Source organism: Pagrus major, chromosome 15 (assembly GCF_040436345.1).
Source record: "Pagrus major chromosome 15, Pma_NU_1.0".
In the NCBI taxonomy this organism is placed as follows: domain Eukaryota; kingdom Metazoa; phylum Chordata; class Actinopteri; order Spariformes; family Sparidae; genus Pagrus; species Pagrus major.
The window spans coordinates 26,061,077-26,076,590 of NC_133229.1; the positions used below are offsets into that span (position 1 = coordinate 26,061,077).

Sequence of the window (15,514 nt, forward strand, 5' to 3'; positions counted from 1 at the left end):
AGTTGTATGTGTGTTTATGTTTACGAACATACTTTTTTTTTGTCTTTTAAGCGCATGACTATCCTGTTATCTGTCACCAAACAGTTTCTCTGCCGTTGTTTGATCTGCACGTGTGTGATTTCTGTTGTCTTTTAATTATTTTTGACTTTAGCACTGTGCTGTGAGGCAAAACAAGAGGAAAACTAAACAGATTGTCCATGAAAGACATCCTTAAATGAAATAATTTCTATAGAAAGAATATATAGTTGCATTTAAAAAAAGTCATCTCCTCCCCAACTGCTAGAATGCTATGATTGTGAATGTATTAGAGTTTAAATTAACAGTGTAAAATGGTTCATTTTGCCTCTAAAACATAAAAAGCTGCAGAATTAAAGCATGTACAGTAGAAAGAACATTTCCAGCAATGCACTCCAATCATAATTTGGACCATGAAAGGGTCGGGTGTGGAATCCAAAGTGCAGAATTACCCCCAAGCTCCAGTGCTTTGTAAAAATCACAGAGGAAACACTGCTGCTACAGTTTCAGGTCTGGTGAATAATGTTCCCTCCGTGCTACAATTATGTTCAGTGCTACCAATTATGACAGTTAAGGTGTGAGGAATATTGTGGTTAGTAATCCTGCTGTGCCTGTGCATTTTCTCACATCAGTACCTCAACACTAACCCTAATTCACACACCTAAAACTTCCCAGTGCCACCACAACCCCCCCCTCCACACCCCGCATCCCTTCATCCCTCGACTCTCCTCCGAGTCCCTCCGTCTCTCTCTCTCTCTCCACCCGTCTCTCCCTGTCTTTCTCTGCTCCGTGAGCTGGAAAATTGGCTTCAAAAGGCCACTGCTGTGAACAAGGGCCAGCCACACAGTTGGGCCCGTCCGCTTTATCTTTCACGCCACGGAGGGGAAAAAAAGGTGCTGGTGAGAGAGAGACAAGAAGAATGGAGAAGAATAGTTTTGACCAGTCACTGAAACCAATAACCAGGAGAAAGCTACTTACTTGAGGCCTCTCTCTCTCTCTGTGTCTGTCTCCCTCTCTCTCTGTCTCTGCTCTCTTTGCATCTTTCTCTCCAAGTCTCCACCCCTCCTTCCTCTCTTTACTCACCTCCATTCCCACTCTTTCTCATCATCTTTTGTGCATATTTCTTTCTGTCTGTCTGTCTCCCTCTCTTTCAGTCTCTCTTGCACATCCTTTCACTCACTTGCTCACTCCCTTCTCTTGACCTTATTCATCATTTTTCTATTTTGTGCTCTCAGAACCAACAGTATGTTCACAGGCAAACAAGTCTTTGCCGTTATGAATGTATTAAAAGGACACATGCATGCTGTATTTCAGAAGTCCGTTTTCCACATTTTCTTTTGAAGACTGGCTGCTCCAGAATGTATTTTTTAGACTTTATTCCTGCAACAGTCTCTAAAACAGAGGTTTTAAAGTAATAAAAGAGTTGGAGATGTTCTGAACAGCCTCAGTCAGTATTGTAAGATCAATGCCCTGAAAACTGTCCTCTCTACTCACCCTCTCATTCCCTGCTGGTGTTTAACAGCACAGTTTTTGGGTTTATAGTGAAGCACCCAAAACATCACACAGCAAACTAAACATGGGACTGATCTATCTTCAGATTTGATGTTCCTAATGTTCATCGCTTATAATGCCTACAGTGGCATGAGCGTTTGCAGTTTCAGAGTTTATGTTCTGAAAGATTCAAATCTCACAACCATGTAAATCTTGAGTACCACGCTCTAATCTCGTAACCAGCTGTGTTGCATTGTGGGCCTTTTGCTTGCTTTTTGCTCAGTCGGCATTGGACGTAAAAAAACAATGACCCAGAGTCAAAATGCTGCTGTTCCGACTGTAGTGTATGTGTATGAGAATATGCAGTTTTTGTGATGTGTTTTCTGTGTTTTGATTACTTCCTTTTTATATATTGCACTTACAGACACAAAAAACATTCAAAAAGGTCTCCAACTGGACATTTAAAGTCCAGGTCCAGTTGAGCTCAAGGCGCTTGGAAAAGTCAGGACACAAATTATTTTACTAGAGTTTAGATGTTGATATCAAAATCTGATTGAAAGTATCTTTAATTTAGCCATAAAACGTCATGGAAACCAATGTAATGAGGCAACGCCTGAACTAATATAGTCTCTACTAGTGTTTGCACTAGTGAAATATTGATAAATATAGATTCTCAATATTTGAAACAGTTTCAATACTCATTCTCTGCAGTATCCATACAGTTACCAGCTGTGCGTTCTTCTCTCTGACAGCGAGTTAACACACACCGCTGCAGTGCCCGCATAGGCCTGCCTCCTCCCTCTTCTCTGACTATAGTAAAAAGTAAATTAATTTAGACGCAACTTATATGTTATATTTTATCTTTTCATACAAATCTAAAATGTTATGCCCACAATGTCGTGTAAAATTTTCCCCTTGCTTTTGCTATTTTTTAAGGTTTCATCCCAAAGTTAGATATTCCAGTATCATGTATAAATAAAAAAACAAACATAAATTCGTCTTGAACTCTTTGAATTTTTGGTTGTTGCTGGTTGAACCAGTCCACGCAGTATTTACTTGTTGCCTCTGAGGAGTAGCTGACACTGTCCCCCTTCTCCTTTCCTTGGAGGGTCACCTATCAGGGGAGGCAGAGCTGAATCAGCTGCCCCTCATCCCGGATGGTGCCACGGTGGCATGCTGGCGCAGCGGGCAGCGGGCACTAGCAAGCCGGGCATGGGATGAAAAGCTGAGAGGATGAGATGTGGTTGGGGGGTCAGGGTTGGTGGAATTGAAGTAGGTCTTGTGATTCCTGTGACAGCACTCTTAGGGAAGGATTCGCCGGACCCTCTCCTGCAATGTGTTTGTGTGCAAGTTTATTTAATGCATTTGTCACTTTGTCCCTGCCGAAATGTAGCTATCCAGAGAACCGCACCATTCCAAGGATCCCCACCCCTTACATGAATTGAGCCCCTCACGCCTGCTGCCGCAAATAAACACACACAGGCACACACAGCACCCACCCCCTGGGGAGCAGCAGGAGCTAGCTCTGGGGGATTATGGAGAGGAAAAAAAAGCTTTCAGGAGGACAGTCATCTGCTTCTCTCCTGCTGTAGACCATGGGCAGGCAAAAAAACTCCTCTCTTCCTCCCTCTAAGTCCCTTTTTGGCAATCCCTGCCAAAAAACTGGGCCGGGCAGCTTTGTGAAAGGAAAGGAAGGCAGGCAGGCAGCAGATCCCTCTTTCTGTCTGCACGGCGAAAAGAAATGGGCTCATTTAGCCAAAGCTGCCACGGTCAATGCAGGGCTCTGATAGAGGCTTTGGTAAGGTGAAATCCCTCCTAAAAAGCTCTGTTAGCGACTGTGGAACTGTTGGGCTGCCGTTTAGTACAGGCTGTTGTCTCCTGTCATCCACCTACTGTTCCTGGTTCCTTGTGGGTGTTTTATCGACAGTACCACCCGTGACACGGCCTATCTCCGTCGGTGTCAATGCTTGCTTGCTTAGCGGGGCCATTGTGCCCACTCCCACCAACTGGTTGTGGTTCAGGAAAGAATAATACAAATTCTGGATATGTGACCATCGGTCAAATAATTCAGAGCTTTCTTCATGTATCATCCTCTTAATATTGAAAAGGGCTCGTTTCTTGTCATTCGCCATGTCTAGTGTTGAGCTCTTGGCTCCTCACACAGGTAAACAGAGGGGGTTGTTTATCGCCGGGTGCTGGGTGCCAAGCCGTGGCATGCTCAGGGAGAAGATGTTGTTGACCTTGAGTTAAAATGGAGCTCTTATCATTAGGTGTCTTGATTGACAGCCGTGTGTTTATGAGCAATGTGGAAGGCTCCATTTCTTCCATCTCCAGGGGGTTTGGCGCTGCTGCCATGGTATGACTCATTTCTCTGTCTGTCTTTCTCTCACATGCACTCTACCTCATGCTACTCAAAAACAGTTTAGTTCAATAACTGTTGTGTTACCAGTCAGTTTCTTCAATTTCCTAATGAGAACATGTTTAAAAAACAACTAAATAGTGCAATCTGTTCTAGTTGTGCTGCTTATACACTGTTTAGTGACTCTTACCCCTCAAGTATCAGTAGGGAAATTTGATCACTCCAGGACCAAAGACGGAAACATACAGAAGTATAGAACATATAAAACATCACACAGATCCTGTAATGTCAAAAGTCTTCATCTTGACTTGCTTGCTAGACTTGTAATGGACAAACTCTCAATTGAAAGTTTACATCAGTCTCTGAATCACTTGCTTGTTTGCGTTTTTTCCCTCTGAAAGGTCCTCAGATCTGTCCGGACAGAAGGCAATCCCCTGGACTGTCGCTTCAGCCTGCTCCAGCCGTACCAGCTGCTAACAGTAGAGCTACCTGACGGACCCCAAGGATCAAGAGAGGGGTCCTGGGCTGACACCTGTGTGTACGAATGTGCCCGAGAGCGCCTGCACCGCCTGTCCGTTACTCGTATCCCGCTGCCATCACATCCTGTCTCCTGCTCACGTCACCCCTATGAGGCCACACTTCTCCTGGGACTAAGTGACTCCTCTCTGGTCCTGTATGACCAGCGACGAGGGGTCTCTCTCCTGGCCTCCTGTCCTGTGACTCCAACGCTCCTCGCCTGGCACCCTGCTGGGGCCTTGGTCATGGTTGGGGGAGGGCAGGGGGAGCTGATGTGCTTTGATGTGGGCTTGGCACCTGTTAGCATGGCACTAGTAGCAGAAGAGATAGCTTCAGCTGCTACGCTACGACTAGCTCAGCACCTGCGCTGCAGTGGAGGCCTGGAGGGACTGTGGTGGGGGACGAGCCTGGAGGGTGGCCCAGAGGGGACTGATATCCTGATGTTGGCCTTTCACGGAGGACCACTGGCAGCCTTAAGATTCAGACTAGGTGGGTAAAATTAGGTTCAAAACAGAAAAATGTCACAAAACTTCACACATCTTTTTCATAAGACAGGTTTTGTAGGTGAGGGATGAGCAGAGGTTGCAAGCAAACTCCTGCACACTGTCTTATTTGCAAAAATACATTTATTTGCAAGGTTATGATATTATACCTTCATCAGATCAAACAAAACTTAACATTAGGGCTCCAAGTAAACTTCATTGATTAATGTTAATTTTTGATTAGTTTTTGATTGTTTAGTCTATAAAATGTCAGAAAATGGTGAACAAAATCCTGAATCATTTGCATTCTGGGTAATGTAGGCACCAGGTTTTGAAAAGCAGTCCTCTGGTGTACATTTCACTCTTACAACACTGTTGGACTCCTTATGGACAGTTTTAAAAGTAGTGATCAAATCGATAAAGCCTTTTTATTCCACTCATTCTTCTTCCTTTTCAAAACCTGCTGCCTACATTACCCACAATACAACTTAACCACTAAGTGACATAACTGGAGGCAATTTCTCAGATTACATGCCGCTTCCCTTGGAGACAAAAAAAGGCATCATACTACTTTATCCACATATGTAGTCGTACTCATCAAGACCTGTTAACACACTTTAATGTGGAAAATTGGTGGAGTTACCCTTTAATCGACACATTGATTAATGCCCTGCCCTGTGGGTCGCCTACAGGGATTTATGCATAAAGCGCTAGAAGTTAAATATGTTGAGCAAACATTTGCAGTTCTTTAAACAAAATCTCTTTTTCACACACAAGTCTGTAGACCGCTGTAAGCTGGAAATGTATGAACCTTTCGACAACGCATCAACTCGCCCTTAACGACACTTTAATGAACACTACATCCAGGGACAGGCTGCATCGTCGGCATCTCTTCCTGATGAAGGTGCCCTCCTCCCTTCAGAGACTCAGCCTCTGTTTTGGATCTGACACTGTATCTGAACCCCACTGTGTAAATACGGCTGCTGAACGGCTCGACCTCTCCACTGCTGAGGGAAGTTAATTTGTTGACGGGCGGGAAGGTTAGCAGGAGTCACGCTCTCAGAGGTCATTCAATAATCGCCCTGGGGCAAGAGCCCCCCAGGTGCATTCTGGGATGCATTTTTCCGATAAATCGTTTACAGTGACTGCGCAGTCCCTCAGGGCCCCCAGATAAAGTTTGCCAATCAAAATTTTTTCCGAAGCAGCCACCTCACCCTCGAACACACTCGCACACAAACTCACGTACACACATTCGGCGTCTTTAATTGTGACTTTGGAAAGAAGATGTGACAGTGGCACGCAGCTCTCTGCTGAAGTTTGAAAGCAAGAGTGTGGGGGTGGATGGAGGAAGGTAGAAGATTGTGTGCAGTTGAGTTTGTGTGTGTTTGAGGGTGTGTGCGTGTGTGTGACTGTGTGTATTCAACTGCGTTTGCCTGTGTGCACAGGGAAAGGGGAGGGTGTCTTCCAACAATAGCTTCCTCTCCTCTGATCGTCTGCCAAGGTTTTGATGAAGAAAGTCACTGCACGTCTTTTCTCCATGATAATTCTTCCCCCCACACACACACGTGTGTGTATTCTTCTATTTCTGTGCTTCTACACACACACACACACACTCTCACACACACACACAGACACACACTCCAACTCATTTGTTTGTTTGCTTGCGCTCCTTCTCTGTATTGACTTGTTTCATAAGGCCCGCTACATGACAGAAGGAGTGAGTCGGGAGGCGGCGAGGAAGAAAGACTTGGCCAAGCTCCAAGTTCTCTTTTTTCCATAGGAGGCAGCCCTCCCCGGTGCCCCCCCACCCCCACCCTCCTGCCTGCACCGAGTTATCTCATCTGGGCACACGTTGGCCGCGGCTGGGCCTGCACCGGTATAGGCTGTGGAAGGGCAGACCAGGGAATGTGCTGCACAACACGCAAAGAAAATTGCCTTTTTCTTGTGGTCGGGATGGGAGTTTATGAAATATTGTTGATGATTTAAGAGGAATTACGTAACTGTTACATACTAAAAAGAAAGAGATTGACAGCCCAAGCTGATGTATCCTTATTGGTGTTCATTTGGTTACAAATTAAAGCAGAAAATATTTACTCGGCAGGCAACGAGGCAACAAAAAAGTGGGTTCTCTCCCCCACTGCACAAGCTGGTGCTGACTAATTTGGAGGCGGACCTCATTCATAAAGTTCTTTTATGAAGTCGATTCTATCCAAGGCAACAATTTGAGCTTAAATCGACCTTTTTTTTATCGACTAGTTTAGCAGCTATTAGAAATTATTACAATTATTTATTTTCAAAGGAGACTGATTGCAATATAACAGTTTTAAAGGCAAATTATTTAATATTTTAGAAGACTTAAATACTCTGTCAGTAGTTTTGTCTCCTTGTTATGAGAACTAATTCTCTGTTGCTGTTTGTTCCTGCTCACACTCGCTGTTGTTTTGTGTCTGATTACGCAGACGCTGGTCAAATACGTTAGCGTATACAGGTGTGGGAGACTTGTCCTTGCCGCCACAATGATCCATTGTCTCTGCTCAGAGTTAGCTCAGAGCTGACGTTAACGCCCAGCTCAAGGACCCCTACGCACACAGTCACACACACAAACACAAGAACATAGACACACACAAACTGCAGCACGCTCAGCTGATGTATTAGCCACATTAGCCCACTCTTTAGGGGATTTGGGGGCTTGCTAATTGCCAGCTTGTCATTTTAATTGCCTGTACACCACCCCACACACACACACTGACGAACACACACACACACACACACACACACAACTTCTTCAATTAATTAAACAGGAGTCAGTGGTGACTTTGCCCGCTTGCAGCCTGGCCCACTGACAGTGCTGCTGTCAGTGATCACCCACACTGTCCAGAACTGTGGGTTAGCTAATGTCAGCATTTTGTATGGCACACACTTTGGACACACTCGTTATCATACTTGTTTGGTGCTTTAGCTCCACTTCTCCAGTCAGCCTTTCCCAAAATAAACCAGTGATTATTTTGACCGTGGCACCATCGTGATCCACTAACAATAGGCAATAATCACCCCTGGCATTCAACACCTGACCTTCCCGTATATGTACTCAAGTAGTGCACAAAAAACCACACATGCCTCTTTGCCCTTTCATACACAGAATGAGACACCGCTACTAACGGGAAGGGTACAAAACGCTGCCCTTCCATTATTCAAAGAGTTGTACTCTCACACACACACAAACAAAGGCATAATCAGTCACCTCTGGCCATTCCTCTCATCTTCAACAGACATCTCAGATCTCAGGTGAAGATCTAACACACGAACACATTCACACACACACAGAATATGTTTGAATAAAATGTAGAGAAATGATCTGAACGTAAGTGAACATACTGTACTCTCAGTATTTTAAGATATACTTGATGATGGTGATGATGGTGAGAGAACCTTCATTTTATTTTGTATTAATGCACACAGAGTTTACACCACAGATTATACAGGCTTCCCAGCTAATTGATTGACAAGTCAGTGCCAGTTTAATCAAACAAATGCTGCTTCAGAGTTTAGACAGATCTGATGGACACTCACTCAGCTAAAGTCAGTGCTCCATGATATTCTGCATCATCCTAGGCAGCAAGGACGATTATGTCCTCCTACTGTATTAAAGCTGGGGGAAAATTAGATTATTTTGTTGTACATATTTTGCACAATGAGGCCAGTAAATAGGAGAATGCTTTAACATCTCAATGCAGTGCTGTAAATGTATAAATATACATCAAATATTAAACCAAAAATGCATGAATTTAATATTGTTGTTGATATATCAACTCATACTAAAAGTGTAAAATATAATCAAATAAGATAAAATGAAAATAAATAAAAAAACACACTTCTACTGTGGATGGACAAAACCTGAAATGTTTTTTTACATATTTGTTGACAGTGTTGGATATACATTTTAATCTCATAATACAGCCATAATACATAATACGTCACACATTTTTATACATACAAATTTCATGCATTGCGTTCTTTTTGTTGATGGTAGACATGTCTGAATTTGTCTGGTTCTGCTGTAAATTGATTTTGGTCTACAAAAAAACATTGTTTCATTTATTTGAATATGCACATTTCATCAAACAATGCAGTGTAAAAGGTACAATAATCAGTGGGATCCTGCATTTAACTCTTTATTTTGACATTTTTTAATCCTCGCTCTACTTTATTTCATCAAATAATAAATGAAAACCAAACTCTGTCTCCATGTGACAGGGGCTCTGACTGGGGGCCAGATGGGTCCAGGCGAGCTGCTGCAGCAGCGGCTGCGTTGCGGGCAGGTCAGAGAGGCGCTCGGCATCCTGGAGGCCATGGACTGGAGCGTCATGGGAGACGAGTGCTACCGAGGCCTGAGTTCGGTCACCAACCACCTGCTGAGGCTGGAGCTGAATGCAGAGAGAGAGGGTGGGTCACTGGGACAGACATTACATTTGACTTTTTTTTCTTAGATAATAATTTCTTTTATTTCACCGATATTTCTGTAAATTTAGAAATAATCTCATTGGAGAAGTCAAATCCAGAGAATGGCTGTTTTGTTTTTTAGCTTTCTGGAAGTTGGGATGTTAGCTTAGCAGTCTTTAACATTCATGAGCCATATTAGCCTGAATGTTTGGTTTATTCTGCTTTGATTCTTATTTACATTTCAGTTTCTGTTTTATTTTGCTGTTAATCAGCACTTTGTGAAGTCTGGATGTGCTCTGTCTCTGAGAATTGCGGAGCAGCAAAGGATTTAACCAGCTTCATTATCTTCAGTAATAAAAACATTTTTTGTGCTTTGATGTGAACACACATCTACTAAAACCTCATGAATGCTATTGTTATTTATTTTATCGTGTGTGTGTGTTTCTGTTCTGTCTGTAGCCCAACTAGAAGCAGCACTGGGTGTGTTTTATGCCCCACCTGCCCCTCTCTCTGATATGGTGATACTTGAGTACAGGGAGCCAATCAGCAAGTATGCCCGCCGCTTTTTTCACCACCTCCTCAGGTAACATCACCCACTCTGTCCTGTTGCCATGGTCCTTATTTGATCTTCTTTTGCATAACTCTACAGACTTCACAGGTTATTTTGAAATGCAATAGGTTAGTTACTATTTACCCCTGTAATAGTGAACTATTGTTATTACTTCATCAAAGTAATGTAACTTATGACATGTTGATTACTTTTTGATTACTTCTCCAACAAATCTTTTTCACTGGGCAACAAAGCTGACTAAAACATCACTCAAAATTTGACCGTATTCTGCCCAGTGAATGGAGCCTGTCTAGATGTTGAGACAGCTTGCAGACTCTACAAATCACACCTCCCACAAAATTTGCCCATTTCTTAACAACAGAGGAAGTAAAGCAGCTGCAGAGTCCGAACCACGCCTCCTCCAAAACACGCCCACTTACACACAATGTATAGTGGCTGAGGAAAACAGTACAACGTAGCAGATCAACAATACATTAAAAATGCTCTTAAAGGTAGAAATTTTAGTCTAGTCTGTTTGAAGTACACTATTATATGATTTTCAGCGCAATTAATGTGGTCTAAACAATGTATTAACGCAAACAGAAGGTGGCTTAGGAAAACAAAATAATCTGAAAAAATAAATATTGCCGTTTTAGCAACTATTAAGTAGCAATAATATGAAAAACAAAGGCACTCCTGCACGTCAAAAAGGTTTTCAGAACTACAGAAAACTATTTTGATTTTGCATATCAGCTTTAGCAAAATGCTTCAGGTGTAACCCTTTAATAATCACCAACATCTTGATTAGTTATTGTCATTTTTCACAGTAACTAAGGCAGATTTCAATTACATTTATTTTGTTATTCAATCACATGTTACAAGTTACCACTGTAACATTGTCCTCAGGTGGGGTCAAAGGTCAAAGTCAGCTATATTTAGAAAACTCTTAATAAATGCATTTAAATACATACATAAGCAGTACGTTCCTCCATCAGGCTACAGACCTGTAATTAAATATAAATCACTATTTTTAAAACATTAGCAGAACATTTTATTTATTTGATCAGCACACGGTGTAAAATCAGAGGAAGAAATACTGTCCAAAAACATCTTTCAGAAAATGACATCCATTGAAGATACAATTTAATGCTGCCTATTTATCGCTCACTATTGCTATTTTGAAAATTCTAAAAAGAAAATAGCTTTTGAACATCCTCGCACACGCACTGATGCAGCTTTGAGTCATTCATAAGGCAAAGCACCTCACGTGCACCTGTTTAGACTGTTGTTTCATTTTCCCTTCTGCCATGAGAGCCTTTTGAAATGCCTGTTTGACTGAAATAGACCCTGTTGTTCCCACACACTGCTGCTTACTGCTCTCCATCCTGCAATTACCTCCCGCTTCCTCTCTCTCTTTCTTTCTGCTCCTGTGTAGCAGAGCTGGAGCGTTGTTTGGCATCCCTCCTCCTCTCCTCTCTTATCACCTACCTGCATTCTTTTTCTCTCCATCGACATCAAATGAAGGAAGCCCCCCACACCTCCTCTCTCTGCGTGTGTTTGTTTGTTTCATGTTGGCTCTAGACAGGGAAAGTTGAGGTGTTTTGTACCGGGAGATACAGCGCTCTCTCTCCCAGCTTTAATTCTGGATAATAGGAAGAGGACCCGCTACTCTCAGTTCAATTATTGACAGTTTTGTATGCAGAGGTTTGTGTGGATGGAGGTGTGTGTTTGTGTGCAGACTAAAGGAAGAAAGAAATGTGTACCGCTGACCTATCCATCTATCCATTTTCAACCAAAGTATGTGTTTTAAGTTTGATGATTGTTTTTGTTTTTTATCAGGATGTTGCTCTTTAACTGACTCCACTTCTCTCTGCAGACACCAGCGCTTTGAAAAGGCCTTCCTCCTCGCTGTAGATTTAGAAGACAGAGATTTATTCATGGTGAGTGGGAAGAAAATTTCATTAAAGTTGCTGTCTTCAAAAAACATGACACTTTGACAAAAAGGTTGCGGGCATTTTGGTAGAAATGCATCTGTATGGGATCTTTTTAAGTCACTCCATCTGGGGATGTATAATTTTGAGAGCCCAAATAAACAGCTTATATAATGAAAGAAAAAAGTGCCACTCAAAATGTTCTCAAATTACAAAAACATGACTTTTAATTCTTGCGACCATCATCAGATATAACACCAAATGTATTTGTAGGTCATGAAAAGTCTTGAAAAACAGTGAATGCAGTTTCATCAGAAAAGGCCTTAGAAGGCTTTGAGAAGTCTTGTCTCTTCCCTGCTGTCGACAGTAATGGTAGTAATAAAAAACTAAACTAACAAAATGTTGAAATGAGTGGATCGTATGGGGGGTAGATAATTGTGGCAGAAAGAAATTGCATAATGGTGCTTTAAAATTCAATTTAATCTCAGTTGTTAGTTAACATTTCTTGGTGCAAGCTATTCTTTAGCACATTTCTAACTATTTATGCTCTTGGGGACAAAATTTATAATTTCAAAAAGTACTGGTGACATGTCCCGGGCATCCTTGTGCGTCCAGTACTGTCACCGCTGCAGCTACAGTAGCTATTAAGCTTAAATTAACTTCAAATAATTCATGACTTTTAACTGCTTAATCCATTCATCCATTTTAGACTGCTTATTCGGGACCAGGTGGCATTAATTTCATGAAAAATATAAGTAAGAGTTATAAAAACACATAGAACATAGAGTTTACAAAGTTCTATTCACTTTATTTTCAATTGAAATGCGTAGCGAGAGACGGAGTACAGCCAGTTTCCATTTATTTTTTGTGCGAGACCTCCTGTCAGGCATTTCAACCCACAAACATCAAAAATCCTCTGATTGGCTGGGTGATATGGCCTCAAAATAGTATAGCAATACCTTCAGCACTTAATCGATACTACAGCTGTGTGGCAAAATCAAATCTCACCATATATTTGACCAAATACCTCGATAACAGTATTGTAGGGATGACTGTTGGTACTTTCAAGATATTAACAAAATTAGATTTTTGATGAATTACCATCCTTAATGTGGTTATAATGAGGATAAAGGCAATAAAACAAGTAGAACAGACCGAAACTGTACTTCTATCAAACAATAGTTAGTGGGCATTTTTTGCATTAGTGGAGAGAGTGACAGTGAAGAAACCTGCAGGAAATGTATACAGGAATAAGGCTATACAGCCTATTTTAATTGTTCATTCACTGTTGTAATCTTGTTTCACTTGACCTGGACCCCATACGTGTGTGTGTGTGTGTGTGTGTGTGTGTGTGTGTGTGTGTGTGTGTGTGTGTGTGTGTGTGTGTGTGTGTGTGTGTGTGTGTGTGTGTGTGTGTGTGTGTGTGTGTCAGAGAGCAGGTGTGATCTCAGTATGGGCCCCTATCTTTTCACAACCTCCATGGCCTCAGCTCGGCCTTCTCCTCTCCCCTCATCTTCCCTCTAACTCGCTCTTTCTTCCACTCCACGCTGAAATGCTCTTCTATGTGTTTGACCCCCTTTTTCATGGGGCCCCCTTTGCTCCATGCTTCACCAACACCCTAGACATTAATACAGACCCCCATACACACACACACACACACACGCACACACACACACACACTACTCTTGCTCCCTCAATCACACTGATAGCACTGGTTCCAATTACCTCCCCACTAAGTAGTGCTGCTGGGAAGCCGAATTGAAAAGGTGGAGTCGAGCCTGTGGACCTTGAAAGAGCGCAAAGGAAGGGAGAGGGGGGACAGAGAGGTGAGGAGGGGGGAGGGTGTAGATGGAAAGCTATATGACCGAGGCAAGAAAAAAGAGGAAAGGGTGAGAGAGGAAGGAGAGAAGGTCTTGTTCTGTCACTTTGGAGAAACAGAAGATGAGCACAAAGGAAAAGGTGGATGGAATCGTATTTGCGAATAATATTTCTGCGTTGGGTTTGAACTGACTTTTGTGGGTGGAGTCAACCACATCAGGACGATTCAGTCTGGGTCAAACAAGCCTGAGCTGTCAACAGATTGGTCCAAAAATGTTCCAGTTACAGTAGTGTTGTAAAAAATTTCTTTCTGAATTTCTATTTTTTTGCATTATCGAATCACCGGTACCTGGTGTTGTTATTTGCTCTTAGTTACTCCTCCAGAAATGAATGAATTAGATGCTGTTTTTAACAGAAAGTACACAAGCTTTGTTATATTTATCTTTTTAATAAATAAAATACATGTTATGCCCTCAGTGTTTGGTCAAATTTTCCCTGCTGTATTGTTCATACATTCATATACAGTACTGTACGTACACTACATGGTCAAAATCTTTATTTAAATTATTAACACTTCCTAAAACTTCATGGGCATTAGTCATGAAACATTTGTTCTGCTCTTTTCTGAATTATTCATCGTAAAAGAAAACAATGGATATTTGAGGAAACCGTAACCCGACGCGCCTCAAATGTATTATGTTATAAAGTTAGTCACTGCAAGTGGGAGATTTTAAAATACAAAACATAATAAAATACAAGTAAAAAGATGTTTTTATGAACTGTAAGATAGTTAAAGGATACTTTCAGTCATTATCTACTCACCTCAAGTGGTTGGAAAGTAGGGTGACGTTTTGATGTGCAGCAGCATTGCATTGAGCAAAATTGCTCCATCCTGAAGCCCAGGGAACCCAAATTGATTGTGCGCTTAGCTGAAGTGAAGATTTTGCCTTTCAAATGGTGTAAATAACGTCTTTTCAAATCGATTTGGGATATCGGGGCTTCTGGAGACTTGGATTACGCCGGACGAGCTGTATGGAGCCTTTTCATGTTCCCATCTATTTCATTTGTTTTGGAGAATGCTGCGACACTGTGTTGCTGTGATGTTCTGGAAATGTTTTATGGACTTCAAAACCATCTGCATGGGGGTGAGAAGATAATGACTAAAGTTATCCATAAATGGCCATTTACAACGAGCAATTTCAAGTACTTTTTTTGCCTCAGCGACCAAGAGAGCAGCAGCTCATCATCTGTGGAGAGCGACAGAGAGAAAGAGGACGTTGACATTTCACCTCTCGCTCTGCCCTTCGCTTTAATTAGGTTGTGTTGTTACTTTAACCTGCTGGTTGGCCGATTGAGTTGAGGTGGAGGGGGTTAATGAGGGCAACCCCCAGCTTCACCGAACTCTTTTTAACTTCCAAACTTGCCCACAGAACTCAATAACGCACCATCGACCTGATTAAAATGCTCTCGTTTAAACACACATACATAGATAACATGCACGACTCGCCTCTCCTGGAAATACCCAGCATGATATACCCCCACCCTTTATCACCAGACCCCCACCCCTTCAAGCCCCATTGTTTCCTAGCTAACAATAGAGGCCCTCCAAGCCTTTTTTTCCAACCTTTTGTTAGAATGAAACACTTTAGTGTCGGGCTAAATTGAGGGGGAGGAGGAATTGGTGGTAGGGGGGTGTTTTGGCGAAGGCGGAGGTGGAGGTTGCGGGGGTGTATGTAGAGGTAGTTGTAGGGGGTTACTGAGTCGTTTGCATTTTTTTTTTTTTCTTCATAATTGGCGCTGCTCTGTAGCTCCCTAATTAGCCTTTGATAATGAGTTGATAATGTAACCAATTAGGTCATTCGTCAGCCAAGTCAAGCAGACGACAAGTTTTTTTTTCTCCACCTCCCTGCCC

At 42.2% G+C, this 15,514-nt stretch overlaps 1 protein-coding gene across 2 annotated transcripts in view; it reads left to right on the forward strand.

Moving 5' to 3' along the window:
• Window positions 1–15,514, forward strand: part of wdpcp (WD repeat containing planar cell polarity effector) — a 78,280-nt gene that overhangs the window by 45,317 nt on the left and 17,449 nt on the right. For both annotated transcript variants that reach the window (XM_073481536.1, XM_073481537.1), the window contains exons 11-14: window positions 4,267–4,870; window positions 9,118–9,306; window positions 9,763–9,886; window positions 11,730–11,793. In XM_073481536.1, coding sequence (XP_073337637.1) covers window positions 4,267–4,870; window positions 9,118–9,306; window positions 9,763–9,886; window positions 11,730–11,793 — 981 coding nt within the window. The remainder of the gene's footprint in view (window positions 1–4,266; window positions 4,871–9,117; window positions 9,307–9,762; window positions 9,887–11,729; window positions 11,794–15,514) is intronic.